The sequence below is a fragment of the Endocarpon pusillum genome, assembly GCF_000464535.1.
Source record: "Endocarpon pusillum Z07020 unplaced genomic scaffold scaffold2099, whole genome shotgun sequence".
Lineage (NCBI taxonomy): Eukaryota > Fungi > Ascomycota > Eurotiomycetes > Verrucariales > Verrucariaceae > Endocarpon > Endocarpon pusillum.
Window position 1 is genome coordinate 41,314 of NW_006916137.1, and position 15,210 is coordinate 56,523.

At 51.3% G+C, this 15,210-nt stretch overlaps 6 protein-coding genes across 6 annotated transcripts; 3 read left to right on the forward strand and 3 right to left on the reverse strand.

Annotated features, from left to right (window-relative positions):
• Positions 1–1,623: 1,623 nt before the first annotated feature.
• Positions 1,624–2,013, reverse strand: EPUS_08734 (uncharacterized protein; the record flags this gene model as incomplete). The annotated part of the gene is made up of 1 exon (XM_007803259.1): positions 1,624–2,013. One exon carries the CDS (start codon positions 2,011–2,013, stop codon positions 1,624–1,626), a length of 390 nt encoding a protein of 129 aa, XP_007801450.1.
• A 1,866-nt stretch (positions 2,014–3,879) lies between these two features.
• EPUS_08735 (uncharacterized protein) lies at positions 3,880–4,332 on the forward strand (the record flags this gene model as incomplete). The annotated part of the gene is made up of 2 exons (XM_007803260.1): positions 3,880–4,096; positions 4,154–4,332. 2 exons carry the CDS (start codon positions 3,880–3,882, stop codon positions 4,330–4,332), a joined length of 396 nt encoding a protein of 131 aa, XP_007801451.1.
• A 591-nt stretch (positions 4,333–4,923) lies between these two features.
• On the reverse strand, positions 4,924–5,771 carry EPUS_08736 (uncharacterized protein; the record flags this gene model as incomplete). The annotated part of the gene is made up of 3 exons (XM_007803261.1): positions 4,924–5,189; positions 5,245–5,530; positions 5,652–5,771. The coding sequence occupies 3 exons, from the start codon at positions 5,769–5,771 to the stop codon at positions 4,924–4,926; spliced, it is 672 nt and encodes a 223-aa protein (XP_007801452.1).
• A 1,677-nt stretch (positions 5,772–7,448) lies between these two features.
• On the forward strand, positions 7,449–11,821 carry EPUS_08737 (uncharacterized protein; the record flags this gene model as incomplete). The annotated part of the gene is made up of 7 exons (XM_007803262.1): positions 7,449–8,466; positions 8,524–8,963; positions 9,022–9,520; positions 9,573–9,608; positions 9,659–11,238; positions 11,283–11,611; positions 11,695–11,821. The coding sequence occupies 7 exons, from the start codon at positions 7,449–7,451 to the stop codon at positions 11,819–11,821; spliced, it is 4,029 nt and encodes a 1,342-aa protein (XP_007801453.1).
• Positions 11,822–12,184: 363 nt separating this feature from the next.
• EPUS_08738 (uncharacterized protein) lies at positions 12,185–13,069 on the forward strand (the record flags this gene model as incomplete). The annotated part of the gene is made up of 1 exon (XM_007803263.1): positions 12,185–13,069. One exon carries the CDS (start codon positions 12,185–12,187, stop codon positions 13,067–13,069), a length of 885 nt encoding a protein of 294 aa, XP_007801454.1.
• A 380-nt stretch (positions 13,070–13,449) lies between these two features.
• On the reverse strand, positions 13,450–14,715 carry EPUS_08739 (uncharacterized protein; the record flags this gene model as incomplete). Its single annotated transcript, XM_007803264.1, has 3 exons — positions 13,450–14,257; positions 14,323–14,442; positions 14,519–14,715. The coding sequence occupies 3 exons, from the start codon at positions 14,713–14,715 to the stop codon at positions 13,450–13,452; spliced, it is 1,125 nt and encodes a 374-aa protein (XP_007801455.1).
• Between the last annotated feature and the right edge of the window lie 495 nt (positions 14,716–15,210).

A 15,210-nucleotide genomic window follows, 5' to 3' on the forward strand; every position in this document is an offset into this window, starting at 1 on the left:
TAGAAAACGCAACTCCAAGTCGTCAGAAATTGATACAACAAAAATTCATCAAAGGTGCCCTCATTCAGGCTAAAACTGCCGTACAATTTCGGAAGGATTTAGAAGCTTCTACAGCAGCTGAAAAAGAACGAAGAGAACGAAGAACTCAATCTCAACGTCAACTACAAAAAGGAGGAGTTTTATTGGCTTCGCAGGCTCGAAATATGGTCACACAGCGCGTAGAAGAGGGTGGTACACAGCTCCAGAGGGCCCTATGGCGAGAAGAAGACCTACGAAAAGAGTTAGAAGATGAGCGCCGCAAGCTCTCAAATTTGCAGTGGAGCGTTGAAAATGGCTTCCCATTCGTTGAGGAGTAATAGTTTCCTAATTGAGCGAATTCTGCACTGTCTATACTCATTCAAATTCAATCAGTGGAATCAAGATGCGCGTTACGCTGATTTGCGCGTTACGGTGAGAGCCACGCGCTGCGCGCGGGCTTGTAGGGGGGGTACCCCCCTGCAAGTGGGGCCCTCTAAGGGCTCCACCCATTGGGCCACGGCTAGTACTCTGTACTCTACGTCAGGGTGCCGGGGGTGTTCAAGCCAGATCGGGTTAAGCGTATCCCGCTCACTTCCCGCCGCTTTTATCTCCCGGAATCTGCCGCGTCCGTGGTCTATATATTCGTCGCACGTCCCCCACCCGGGGCCGTGAGCATAGCAGCGCCGCTCGCATGCGACCCTCGACGACCGCCACGCCGCTTTGTCTACCTGTTGCTGAACTCTGGTCCCCCGACGACTGCGTCCCTCGGGTTGGGATCCCTAGCTCCTGCGGACCCACACCGGTCTCACTTCGATCAATGTTGGATTTCTTGGTTAGCTCATATCTTCCCTTATAGATTGACTAGCGTTGACGACAACGTACTACGCAGGACACATCCCGTCTGGTGTCCAAAATAACACTACCTAGCTTATAATGTGACAGAATTAATTGGGTTAGAATGTCGTAGAATTCGCCGATTCTTATTAATACTAAGATTGATCCTACGCTCTATCTAGCTGAGCCTTGTTAACACTTATAATGTTCACTTAATTAGCATAATAAGATGCTAAAATAATACAAGATGGCCTGCTCTTCTGATTACCCTAGTGAACCCGCTTGAATACGTGATCTATCTTTGTTACAACTCTAAAGATTCTATAACAGCTGCACAGGAATGATGGACGTATAGAACAAGGCTGGCAATTTATGGTTCGGGCTAGATCGCTAACAGCCTGACCTTTGGGCCCGCAGGAGACCCAGAGTCCCTCTATCACTCGGTCGCCCGGTCGCCAGCCTGACCCTCAAACAGAGGTAGCTCCTGCGTGGCCCACCTATTTCTACTAACAGAGAGATAAGACGGGACGCGGCCAGTGAGAAAATTGCCTCAATGCGAATGCCGTATCTTATTCGCTTGTCAACGCCCCGATCATAGCTTTGGCCTTGGATCATAAAATTGATGGGCCGCCGGTCTCTCCACATTGCCAGTGACCAGTTCACACACCAGCACAATCACTGGCTGCGTCATTACTGCCTTACATCTTCCCAATAAAGAACTGTAATTCGAATGAAAAGACTGTCCTCCGATCGAATTTGAATCATTGACCTTCAATCTTCGTCTGCGGTCTGCCAACCATCACTCAGTTCGTCATCACTGTCTTCATCGCTGCCGGCATCGCTATCTTCATCATACTCTCCTTGACTGTCCTCCGACTCTTCACAATCGGAATCTGACTCGTCTTCATCTTCCCAATATGGATGAGGGGGCGGTGGCTCCATGTCCAGACTATCCTTAGTCAATCGGACTACTTCATCCTCCGGCAATCCATCTCGTCTCAATAAAGATGGTAGCTCTTCTTTGACAAAATTGACGCCATATTGGTCTATGCAATATTGTCTTGTGTGTCTATTGGAAGTGTCGCCCTTCGACCAGGATTCTATCATCTGAGTGATCCATATATTTCGTTCCCTCTCATTCCAATCTACCCCATCGTCCATCTTGCTCCCAAGCTCCTTTCCCTTCCAGGAACTCGAAGCACGTCTTGGGGGTCAATTAAGACTAGCTAGAGATGTCTACTCATGCCAAGTCAATATCACGTGATCTTGCTGCTGGCTGGGCATTGGGCAAGGCCATTGGGCTGTGCCAAAAGGCGAGCAGACAACTTACTACGTAGGAGTACACATTCTACCACCTCAACTTTCACGCCTACATTCGTCGAAGCGTGCCTTACGTGCCTTGGACTGCAAACACCCTATAACAGTTCATGAGGCAAGAAAGCACATATTGAGAACTCAATCACTTGTAGACAGCTTTAAGTCAAAAGATTTCCAGGATCGCACCCTTTGCTACATGATTTTCAACTATGGAACAACATTGCCGTTCCCATCCTGAATCATTTCCCATGGAACCAGGTCGTGATGAAGTAGACCTGCAAGCATGGATTGATGACTATCCTGAATTACGATCACTATTCTTGAAGATATTCCCAGACCTGAAAACTAACCCAGAGAAAATCCATAGTTTTGTTGCAAGCTTGAAGAGCCCATCCAAATCCATGAAATCAGCCACACAATCAAGGCCCCACTTGGTCCCCTTTCCTATTGACACCACGTCACTTGAATTAGGAATACAAGAGAATGTTGCCAGAGGGTATAGCATCTTTGAGACAAGGTTTCCTATGTTGGAAACAAGTTTCCACACAATCTTACGTGGTGAGGTCAATTCTCAGGTCCTGTCGAAGAAAAATGATTTCTACCACATTCACAATAAAGGGGGTCCGTTATATCTTCATTATAACAACTCATTCCGAACGCCATGTTTCAAAGGTATATCTGAGCCATCCTTTTTCGAAAAATCACCCAGAGAGCTTGAGGCAGCATTACTTATCCGGTCAGGTGCTCGATCCTACACACGCAGAGCGCCCTGTCTCTCAACTCTCCCACTGTCCCGCCCCGGCAGTTTTTGGAGAAGCCCAGCAACGTTTTTCGGCGAGACCTCACAGCTATTTAAACCAACCGATTGTCCGCTTGACAGGTTCGAAGTTGACTGATATTAGAGATCCCTTTCGCTGTTCAAGGAGATCGACTTTGTCCGAGATCTGATAGCTCTAGATCTTGGGCCAGGCTTTCCAGTGGTCGGGCTGGAAACATCTTCTGTCTCTATTTCCTTAAACGCTGCTTCTGATTGCGATTTCATCAGTACGATGCCTGCGGTAACTGGGTCAGGCTCGTTATCTGCAACGATGTAGATACGGGGAAAAGATCACAAGTAAGATGTCATCTGCATTTGGGTTTCTTGCTGTGCTCTCCTTTTCAGCAACTGCAATCCGACCGTCCAACCTAAGTGGTTGCCATTCGATTCCGTCGTATTGTCTCGGGTCGAAGTAAGGTTCGAACTTCTCCCTATTGCGCTGAACAAATCGGCCCGGTCCTCGCCAGCAGTGTAAATTCTGTTGACATCTGTTTGTGGGAAGTGAGTATTTGAGCGCGATATGAGATGGTAGTCATGGCGGTACTTACGTGCGATCAACCGCACCTAAAGTTCAGATTTGACCCCGCTTACTAGTTGGTCGGCAGTTTTCAGTACCTGCTTGAGCTGTACAACTAGCAGAAGTTTGATTGCCCCATTCAAGGCTGCGATCTCCTTCTCCTCCATAGTTGTCTGGATCTGTCGTGGGTGGGGAGAGGAATGGTAGAGGAGATAGCCTGTGGAGAGGGATTTGTGAGGTGAAACTAGCCAGAGGAACACTCGGACATGGATATAGCCATTGTCAGAGTTTAGATCTGTTGGACCATCAGCAGAGGATAACTCTATCCGCAATTACGAGAACAGAACAACCACTGCCACTCTGATCAAATCCCACAATGGCCAAAAGCGCCCGCTCCTCCGTTCGCAAATGCAATAATGCCACTCTCCGAGCCAAAGTATTCGGACCCGTCGACGATGCATGTACAGCCCGCCTCTCCGCAAAACTACTAGAGATCGCTGCGACCCCTAAACGCTCTACTGAGCGAAGGATGGATGTCGATACCGTGGAAGAGGAGGAGGAAGCTCAGAGAGATGTGGCCGGTTCAGCTGATGGTAAGATATATCACCAGAAAGTTCAAGCAGCCGAAAGCTGACGATCATCCTGTCTAGATATGGATGTTGATGGTCTTGCTCCCAGAGTCAAAGGACGAAGTGCGAAGCAAATCGCCAGCAGAGTCACCAAGAAGAAAAATACTCGCAGAAAAGCTAGAAATCTAGTTGTCTGCCCATCGATAAAGACGAAGAAGAAGACTGGATTCAAAGGACCAGGTTTTGACAGGGGGAGATGATCTACGAATGAGTGCTCCGAGGAGAAATTTTGGGCATTGAATGGCGTTGGAACGAAAGACAATGAAGACTTTTACGGAGTACAGGAGGGCAACGCGTCCTCAATTACAACCAATATGGACAACTATGAGATCGGCCCAGGCTCTTCACCCTCCGACATCCCTGCTGCAACTTTCCCCGAGGGTATCAAAGAGCCGGACGATATATGTTTATTGTCCCTTGATGGAGGCGGAGTTCAAACACAGAAGTGCAGTGGTTGTAAGTACACCTAGATAACCAATCGATCGATGACGCATGAAGTATATTATCACGTGTCTTCAACAAAAGCATGTAAAATACATAAAATGTCAGCCCCTGACGGGGCCGACCTCCATAGTCCTCGACTCGAGTAGCTCGTCAAAGTGGAGAAGAAAAGGAAGAGGAACATTGTCTGTCAGACACAAGAGTATGGTCAGACAGTCGCCGGAGATACAGAAGCGCGCATGGAAGCAACACATCCGGCCATCTCATCTGAACCCCCTATAGGCTTGCTTTGCCGAGAGAAACTGCCGACCAAAACGTGGAAACAGGCTTCCAATGCTGCTTATACCATTCTACTCGTAGTCAGACCCCAAGCCATAGCCTTTCAATCCTTCTATCTTCCAATCAACTTTCCCGAGTTCGCCGATCTTGTAGTTGTCCGGCGCCGTGTCCTCAGCACACGGCTCAAGGTAAAATTGCTGTTCGTCGATAATCTCCTGTGGGATCAACGCCTGAATCTTTGGCTCGTGGTTCAGCACCAAAGAGAAGCGAACCGTGTTCTCGATCGTGAACGAAGGATCCAAGTGCTGCAAGAAACGCGCTCGGTTCCTTTTGACAGCTTTCAGGCGATCTATTAGTACGCGAAAATGACCGAGGCTGTACCAGTCACTTACCGGGAAACATCTTCCACAATTGGAGCGGCGCGCACGTGGCCGGGTTGTTGGCATCATCTTCCGGGAACTTGAAAGATCTCGGTATCCATGCCTTATTGAGCCCGTTCCAGTAATCGGCGTCAACAAAGACAGCACAGTCCCAGGGTGGAGCATCAGGGTCGGAATAAGCTTCAGTCCAATACTTAAACTCTGGGGAAATGTAGATTCCCGATCCGATCTGCCTGCCCCCGCGTTCATTGGACCGCACCGCCTTCCTTCCATTGGCTTCGATCGCTTGGGCTTCTGCCTGTTATGAAGAGATCAGTACTTGAAAGCGAAGGAGGTTCAATCAGTCAGTGAGGCGCCGCAGCCGCCATCTACCGTTGCTTTCAAGCAATATGATTGCCTGAACGGTCAATTCGACCTACCTTGTGGACAGCCCGATATCCAACATGGATTTTTTCCCCGGCGCGTTTGTGCAACTGACCACCTTCGAATGGAACGGCCGCAACCAAGGCAACAAGAGCCAAAACGACCTGGAACTTCATTCTGCGGTATTGAAGTGAAACGACTGACTATGGTGAGATGATGATAAAGGTCAAAAGAACGACTGGTACAGTAAATGGAAAAGAGTGGAAACTGCTACAGCAGATGGGAAAGAGTGAAAACCGGTACAGCAGATGGGAAAGAATGGGAAGGGGGTAGAACATTGGTGGGATACCCGAGTCGAAGTAAGGGAAATAGGCGAATCAAGGAAATGCAACCGGGATAAAGTCATCACGTATTGTGGAGCGGTAGCCAAGACGAGTGGGAAATGAGATGATCGTCGCCTCTCTCGTGTCTGCCGGCGAGAGGCACAGCAGCTCCTACATACATTAGACCCTCGAGAGCAAGCCACTATGCGCAGTATTCTGGACAACATATCCCTGCGTCTTGCTGAGAACGTTGCCAAGACGAGTGGGAAATGAGATGATCGTCACCTCTCTCGTCCCTTCTGGCGAGAGGCATAGCGGTAACGGGCAGCTCCTAGATAGAGTAAGCCACTATACAAAGCATTCTGAACGACATCTGCCTGCATCTCACCGAGAACGTTGCGCGGTAGCTTTTGCGGCTTTCCCGGGTTTGTAACTTAAGTTTGCAAAGCTCGAGCGCGAGTGCAGACCTGACTTCAATGCCTTGGCTGAGGGCATTTGACTGTGATAACAGTTGATCTACGTTCAGCACACGCATAACCGAGCGAAGGATTTTTCTTATAGTATGTACCCCTTTACTAGCCCCCTGAAGTCTTGTTAGCCTCTCCACCGCAAACGCTCGAAACGAGGTTTGGGTTCGGAAAGGGTAAATCCGTTGGTGCGCGCCGCACGCTAGGGGCTTAAATGACGTTATTATTGACTTTGATGCGTGGGAGGACAGGGCAGAAGATTAAAATGTTTGTGTTTTGTGACTTCGAATTAGCGTCGAAGCTGGCAAGACTTCAGGGGCAAAATGATATGTGGGGATAAAGTGGAAGGAGCAAATGTTGGATGTTGGGATTCATGTGGTCTACGCCGTAGGATCAGCATTCTTCAAGGAATCCGGTCTACGAGGTGGCGGCCCAGAAGTAATGAGATACCCTATTTGGATTAGCCCAGTACAAACTCTGTGTATATCAGAATACATCATCTCATGTACTTTTTTACTTAAATCTTCAAAATTTTGTATAAATTACATATCTAATACATCACTCATATTGTGTATTCATATATCCAAAAGAATTCTTATGCTCGCAAGCCGTACAACACGACATTGAGAATTCATACAGAGATAGCTTTATCAAGTAGGGAGAGCAAATCCAGCCAAAGAGAGGATCTACAGCATCTGGTAGGTCGAGGGCCTTAGCCCATACACTATGCCCCTTAACTAGAGAAAAATCCCATTACTTCTGGGCGGCACTTCGTATCACTGGCGTGTTTGTGTGCAGATGCCAAAACAGGGGAGATGAGACCTCAATGATTATCCCGGTGGGATTGCTCTGAGATTGCCATACTACTACATCAAACCCAGGTGAGGGGAGTTTGACAAGGTATGTCTGGCGGGATGGGCATAAGTATGCTATCACCGCTCAGAACGAGATTTTGCATCGGCCTCACTCTCTAAGGTTCGCTTCTCTTCTTGCTCTTTGAACATCACGCTCATTATCGTTTTTGTCACATTCGTTTTACTGCTTACCCGTTCCTTCTCTGACGATGTGGTTCTCACCGTCATCTGTCTCAGCCGGGACGGTAGCCATCACCCTCATGCTGTCTCACCAGGCCACGGCAATAGAGGGTGGTTCAGACCAGCTGAGCTCATACTTGGCCGCACATCCAGTCCCGACAAAGTCTGCCGGCCCAACAATCAATAGCAACGACACAATTGCTCCGAAACTCGCCGACTTGGCACTCAGTCAATGCCCAGCTGGATGCGATGAGTCGGGGTCGAATCCAGGAAACTGGACTCTGTATCCCCGACTAGGTCGGCTATCGATATGTAATGAGACTATGCTACTCGATTTCACCCTCTACAATTCTTTGCGCAGTGACGAGACTATTCGCGCTTGCACCGCCACTTCCACAGTAGGTGCAAGCAGCGCCGGCAATACCACCAATGACGGATCTTGTCTACCTAACGGCAGCTTGACCCAGGTCCAAGAGTCACTACAGCTGGCTTTCAATCACACCAGCATTCCAGCCACACTGGAGGATTTTGAGGCCGCGTCGAAACAACTCGCCGCTGCGTTGTCTCAACGAGACTCGAACTGCACCGATGTCACCTCCTTCTCCTACTCCAACTCGGTCGCTCTCGGGCTCTTTGCCGGACCTGGAGTCCAAGACATCTCGGCATCCGTGCTACAGCAGTTCATCAAGAAGATCAAAGGCACCGGTTTCTCCAACAGCGTAGTTGCGCAACTATGTGTCAAGGACGGCCGAAGCTCCAAATACAGCTTTGGCATTGCTGCGAGCGGAGATCGCGATATACCCTTTGTCCAGGATGCTGTAGCCACCTGGGCATCTGGTGAATGCATCACTTCCTACGACAACGCAGAACCTTGGCAGGCCATCACATTGTCGGTGCCAGATCTTCTCAGCAATGGCACGGCTGGAAACAGCACTGCCGGCTTGAGAAACAGTACTGCTGGCACTTTCCCGTTGACACCTCGCAACTCCAACATCTTTCATCGACGAGCTCCGTGTTCGACTATTCAGGTTGTCTCAGGGGATAGTTGTGAGTACTCATGGCAGAGTCTTCCCCGATGGACCGTCCACTAATGCTAGGGTTTAGGCTCAAGTTTGGCGGCGGAGTGTGGCATTTCTCCCTCTGACTTTACTACTTACAACCCAAGCCCCACATTTTGCTCCTCTCTGCAGGTGGGACAGCACGCCTGCTGCTCAGCGGGCGAGATGCCCGACTTCCGCCCACAACCTAACCCGGATGGAACCTGTTTCTCACACTATGTCGAGCCCGGCGATAGCTGCTCTGCCTTGGGAGCAGCCAACAGTCTGACCAACGCTGAGATAGAGAGCTTTAACACTGAAACTTGGGGCTGGCAGGGCTGTTCCAACGTGCAAGCTTTTCAGAACATTTGCCTGAGTACTGGTGCACCTCCTATGCCGGCTCCTATTACCAACGCCATCTGTGGTCCGCAGAAGCCCGGAAGTACCCAGCCTGGACCGGGTATTGCTCTTGCCAGCCTGAATCAATGTCCTCTTAATGCTTGTTGTGTATGTGTCCCTCTGAGCCCAGCTATACTCTGAAACAGCTAACCCGCCTCTCATGTAGAACCGGCATGGCCAATGCGGTATCACCAAAGAGTTTTGCACCATTTCCGAGTCGGCAACAGGTGCACCCGGAACAGCGGCTCCGGGCGAAAATGGCTGTATTTCCAACTGTGGGACTGACATTGTTGTTGGATCAGCTCCAGCTCAGGCCATGAGCATAGGCTACTTTGAAGCCTATAATCTGGACCGTCCATGCTTGAACATGAAGATTTCTGCCATGGATCTGGAACCGTATACGCATATTCATCTGGCATTCGGTCATGTCACCACGAGCTATGCCATAGACGTCAGCCATATTGACATCCAGTGGCAACTTTTCAAACAAATTTTTGGGCCCAAGAAGATTCTGTCTCTGGGCGGCTGGAGTTTCTCTACTGAAGGGCCTACGTATCAAATTTTCCGGGACGCTGTCAAGCCAGGCAATCAGGATACGTTTGTCGCCAACATCGTCTCGTTTATACAACAGCATAACCTGGATGGCATTGATATAGACTGGGAATGTAAGTTGGCCAGTGTCTTTTCAACGAGGAGCCTTGTTAATCCAAGTCGTAGATCCTAACGCACCAGACATTCCCGGAATTCCACCAGGTACGTGATCTGCCAGTCTTCGGCAGTTTGATCAAACTGACTTGAGATAGGTACTGCCGCAGATGCAGCGAATTATCTCACCTTTTTCGGAAAGCTGCGAGCAGCTCTGCCTTCCGGCAAGTCGGCCTCATTCTGCGCACCGGCCTCATTCTGGTACCTCAAAGGCTACCATATCGAGGAAATGGCAGCCCTGGCCGATTATATTGTTTACATGACTTATGATCTCCACGGCCAGTGGGATTATGCCAATAAGTATAGCATCGACGGCTGTCCCGCAGGTGATTGTCTGCGTTCTCACACTAATCTCACCGAGACCCTCGTGGCTCTGTCCATGATCACCAAGGCCGGCGTACCGTCCGGCAAGCTTGCTGTTGGCGTCACGAGCTATGGCCGCTCGTTCCAAATGACAACACCTGGTTGCACTGGTCCCCTGTGCACATACACGGGTGGAGTTTCCGGGGCATATCCTGGACCATGCACCGGCACTGCAGGTTATATCTCCAATGCCGAAATTAATGCCATCCTTGGGGGAACTGGAACCTGGAAGACACAATCTGGAGCTCTACAGCCAATTTCATCCTACTCGTCATATTTCGACAGCGACAGTCAATCGAACGTTGCTGTGTACGATTCCACGCAATGGGTCGCCTACATGGACGATAGCGTCAAAGCCGATCGGAAAGCCCTTTACGGAGGCCTCAATTTTGCGGGAATTGTCGATTGGGCAATCGATCTACAAGGTTTCAATGGTGATACCATTGGTTCTGGTGCCTCTTCCAACATTGTCTATCCTCCACCAAGTCTCTGGACCTCGCCTAACCCGTTGGTGGGCTGCAAACCTCCATGCATTTTTGTTTTCCCACCATATCCACTGGGTGTCACTCACACGGTGAACTGGCCAGCTCTGACCACGACTCTCTTATCTTCTGGAGCAGGAGGTGTCTACGTGAAGACAACCACGATTCCCGTCCCAGCTTTTACCATGACCGACGTCAGTCTCCAGCCCCTGACATTGAAATCTACCGACACGGCAAGCTACAAAATCAACCCAGTCCAGAGTATCACCCCATCATCTTTCGTGTATACTCTCCCTCCGAACCACGCTACCTTCCCCGTCACTACTCCAACACCAGGGACGTCTACTGGCACGAGTACACCATTGATCATCATCCCCCCTGTCACATTCCCCACAACATCTTTTCCCGTCACCATTCAACCTCAGCCAACCTTCTCGGTGGACTATCCTGACCCACCTACTCCATTGCCACCTGTTACCGTCCGACCCACTCCTATTCCTCCCGTCAGTTGCACGGGGCCTGGATGCGGAACTCGCGACTGTGGCATCTTCGGTTGTAAACCAGGCTGCGGACTGTTTGGCTGTGATGGTGGATGCGGAATCTTTGGCTGCGGTGGAGGTTGTGGCGTCTTTGGTTGCGTGCCCGATTGCCCTCTTGGTTCTTGTGGCGGCGTCGGTTGTCTTATTCCAGGCGGATGCGGAAACACGCAGGGTCCCGGCGGCACTGATGGCGGCGACAATGACTGTGAAACTCCTGTGACCGCATCGGCTTGCACATATGTTGTAACCAGCTACAAGGCTTGGTACATGAGCTCGTCCACGCGAACAACAGAGGTAAGTTTTAGGATTTTAGATGGCAGCAAGCTAACTTGAGACAGACTAACTGCGCGACGAGTACTGCCTGTAATGGGCAAGATACGGCAACGACTACAACACCCGGTAGTCCGCAATGCTCGGTGGACCCCGATGTCGAGGCGGCCTGGTCTTTTGGACAGGCAGCTGATAATACGGTGATCAACGGGAAGCAAATCCCGTTAGAATACGTCCCAACCAACCCGCCCGGCTACGATGGTTCAGCTTTCACCTTGACACAATTTGGCTTGACGAACACTATCACAGTTATCGCAACCTCCACTGAGACGGTCAACCCGACCACGACTATAACAGTGGTGGTGGAGCCGACCCTGCGGGCCGACTGTGCTTCCTGGTAAGTTGATGAAGTTATTTCTGTTTCCCGTTCTGGCGCAAGCAACACTGGATGATGGACTGGTCAAAGCTGACAGCGGACAGGATCACGGCAGGGGGCTACTGGACGTTCCAAGTCTACAACATCGACGGCTGGAGCACCGACGGTGGCGCTAGTCTGAAATCAGAAGAGCGGGGCTGCTTCCGATCTACTTCAACTTGCCATTCTTGATGAAATCTGGTTGCGTCGAGCGAGCCATCGTGTCTGCTGGTGGGCCCAAGCTCTCCTGTGACTTTAAGGGGTATGATATCGGAGTGGCATTCCTGGAGGCGAAGAAACGATCCTTGGCGACAGATGCTCCGCCACCGGTCAAGCGCCAGATGGTCAGGCGCCAGATGGCCAGTGCCTCAGCCAGTCTTCCGAGCCGGTCTTCGTACCCAAGTTACACCTATTCAACGTCTCCCCCAACTTATACGCCCGAGCCGTGGGGCCCCGGCAACACAGTCATCTTGACGACCACCGTTGACTGGCTGGGACTGGAACGAGCGCACCGATACAGCCTTCGCCAGCGCCTACTTCAACTTGCCATTCTTGATGAAATCTGGTTGCGTCGAGCGAGCCATCGTGTCTGCTGGTGGGCCCAAGCTCTCCTGTGACTTTAAGGGGTATGATATCGGAGTGGCATTCCTGGAGGCGAAGAAACGATCCTTGGCGACAGATGCTCCGCCACCGGTCAAGCGCCAGATGGTCAGGCGCCAGATGGCCAGTGCCTCAGCCAGTCTTCCGAGCCGGTCTTCGTACCCAAGTTACACCTATTCAACGTCTCCCCCAACTTATACGCCCGAGCCGTGGGGCCCCGGCAACACAGTCATCTTGACGACCACCGTGGAGTCCATTTCCACGTCGACGTACACCACAGAAATTGTGGTGGCTAACCTGGGAGGGTCGTCAACCTCGAGCTCTGCAACGCCCAGCGGCTCATCGAATCCCTCCACCGATGGTCGCTGTGGTCCTGACTTTGCAGGAAAGACCTGCCTAGGCACACCTTATGGCAATTGCTGTTCCATCTATGGATGGTGTGGCTCAGCATCCGGCAACTGTGGCTATTCGGTTTGCAACCCTCTGTATGGCACATGCGACCCAGAGCCCCAAGGACCAGCAGTCTCGCAAGATGGCACCTGCGGCGCGAACGGGCGCACCTGTGCCGGCTCGGCCTTCGGAGGTTGCTGTTCCCAATACGGCTACTGCGGCGACACAAGCGCGTTCTGCGGCACGGGCTGCCAGACAGCTTTCGGTACTTGTGGTGCAAGTGGTCCACCGGTCTCCACGGACGGCACCTGCAGCGCAGCCAGCAATCCTGTTGGCGCGACTTGTGCTGCGTCTGGCTTTGGCAATTGTTGCTCCGAGTACGGCTATTGTGGAGCCACAAATGCGTACTGCGGGACCGGATGTCAGTCGGCGTTTGGTACTTGTGCATAAGAAAGAGTATGACGGATCGGCAAAGTCAGGACGCTTGGTCAAGCCAATGTATATCATGCTCAGGAGGTGATGATACGAAGTCGTGTATGTAAGGATGTGAATGTATCATAGTTTCGCACAGGTCATAACATACCATGGTCATTGCCATTGGCCTGATAGATGCATGCCCGAGGAATGCCCTTCCCCCTGGTTTTGGTTTTCTTCCACTCCACGTGACCCTGGCTTAAGTCACCCATGATAGCTGCCTTCAGCAGGGTCTGCTGTCACAATCCCCCCATCCTCCAACAGGTGCCAGCTCGAAATTAAACTCTTTAGAAAGGGGTGAAAGCGTCCATCTTGCGAAAAGCTGCCCATTCTCCATCAAGATATGCCGTAGCAGCTCAATCCGATCCTCCACAGCGGCAGGCCATTGTGCATCCGACTTCTGCACATACGGCTCCATCACCATCAAAACCTGTTGAATTCCACTGCTCGGCCTTGGTTTCATCATCAATTCTGCCTGTCTTAACGATCCCCCGCTTCAGGTCCTCCATGAGTCTTTCCCGCTCAGCAGACTCAAACGCAAGACGCATCACCCCCCAAAGCATGTGCGATCGCATTGCATAGTCCAAATTGTCGACTTCGATAACCCCCTCCGTCTCTTTCGCGGCAACAGCAGCCAGAAAGGCAATCTCCTCCTCACTCCCCACCTCGGGATCCCACCCTCTCGTCCACGCCATGAACGCCGTCCCACCGTCCGGCAAACCGCTCCAGGTCACCTCGCTCTTGCGCGTCCCATCCAGATCCGGCTCGAGATACGCATTTCGCGCTTCAACCGAGTCCCATCGGTTCCGCGAGTAGTACGCTTCCCATTTCCACATATCGTACCATCCTTGCGCGACCTTGGCGCCGAAGTTGTAGCGTCTCCATGCCTCCTTAGGGGCGGCTCTGGCCGAATACATGCCCATTCTCTCGAGCCAGAAGCGGGCTTGAGTCTCCGAGTAAGGTGAAACGCTTGGGTAACCGGCCCCGCGCTGTCGTGAGATGGTCTGCTGCAGGGTGGAGAGGGCTATCTGAGTCTGGCTTGCGGCGGGGAGGGTGGGCTGTCTCCAAGCAGTGCGCGAGGCGTTATATGCCCAGCGGGGAAGTCGGGTCAAATGGCCGGTTCCTTGGGGAGGTCTTGTAGGTCGGGTAGGCGATAGAAGCGAGCTGAGGTGGCCTGCGCAAGGAAATGAGTGGAGTAGTAGTGTCTCCATGCGTCCTGGTTGAGCCACTGGTGATGCTGGGCGTAGAAGGTGTCAAAGTCGTCTGCTGAGGGCAACTCGCTCTCCATTTGGTCGGACCAGCGGAATATGCCGGCTGCTATCTGGGCCACGTAGAAGGTATCGAGAGAGCTTTGATTATCATCAGATTGTCCGTCCCTTTTGCGAAAGTACACCGGGGAACTTCCACCTGGAAACGGTATCTTACCGATTGAAAGCCAACTCTCCCTGGCCAAATGACCAGCCGCGCGTATGGAGCTTCTCCACCTCACCCAACACTCCATTGTTACTTCCATACCAATCTCCTTGATGCATATAGAGATATGCTATTCGCAACACCTGATCATGGCCCTTGATCGGCACCTCCCCACTGACGGCTTTGGCGCGAAATTCTTCAGCATTCATAGCCCCTGGAGTTGCTTAATCAAGTCAGTTAGTCATGTTTACGGTCTGTGTATAGTGTATATCACTCTGTATGCTTTGCCTGAAATCAAGACAAGATGGGGGAGAGAGAGAAATTGATTACGCTGCGCAGCGGCGTCCCTCGTGTGTGCGACTGGTAGGGCTATTACTAATCGAAAACCACGCTATTCCGGATCCGGTAATCCACGCACACACAACTGCCCTCCAGCGCTCTCCTACTCGTTGTAAAGCGACAGTGAGGAAGCGACGGCGAGGACACATGGAGGGCTAGTTGTTATGGAGCATTGAGGATATAATAAGCGGCAAAATTAAATGTCAGGATCTGTATCCTTCAACATATGAATACGGCGACCTCACCATGAAGTCACTATCGAGTCACACTCGTCTCACACTGCCAACTCAATACATGGGTGCTGTATCATCGACGGAACCTGGGGGGCCTGGAATGGAATCCCGATCCCTTGGTTCCACTACTCT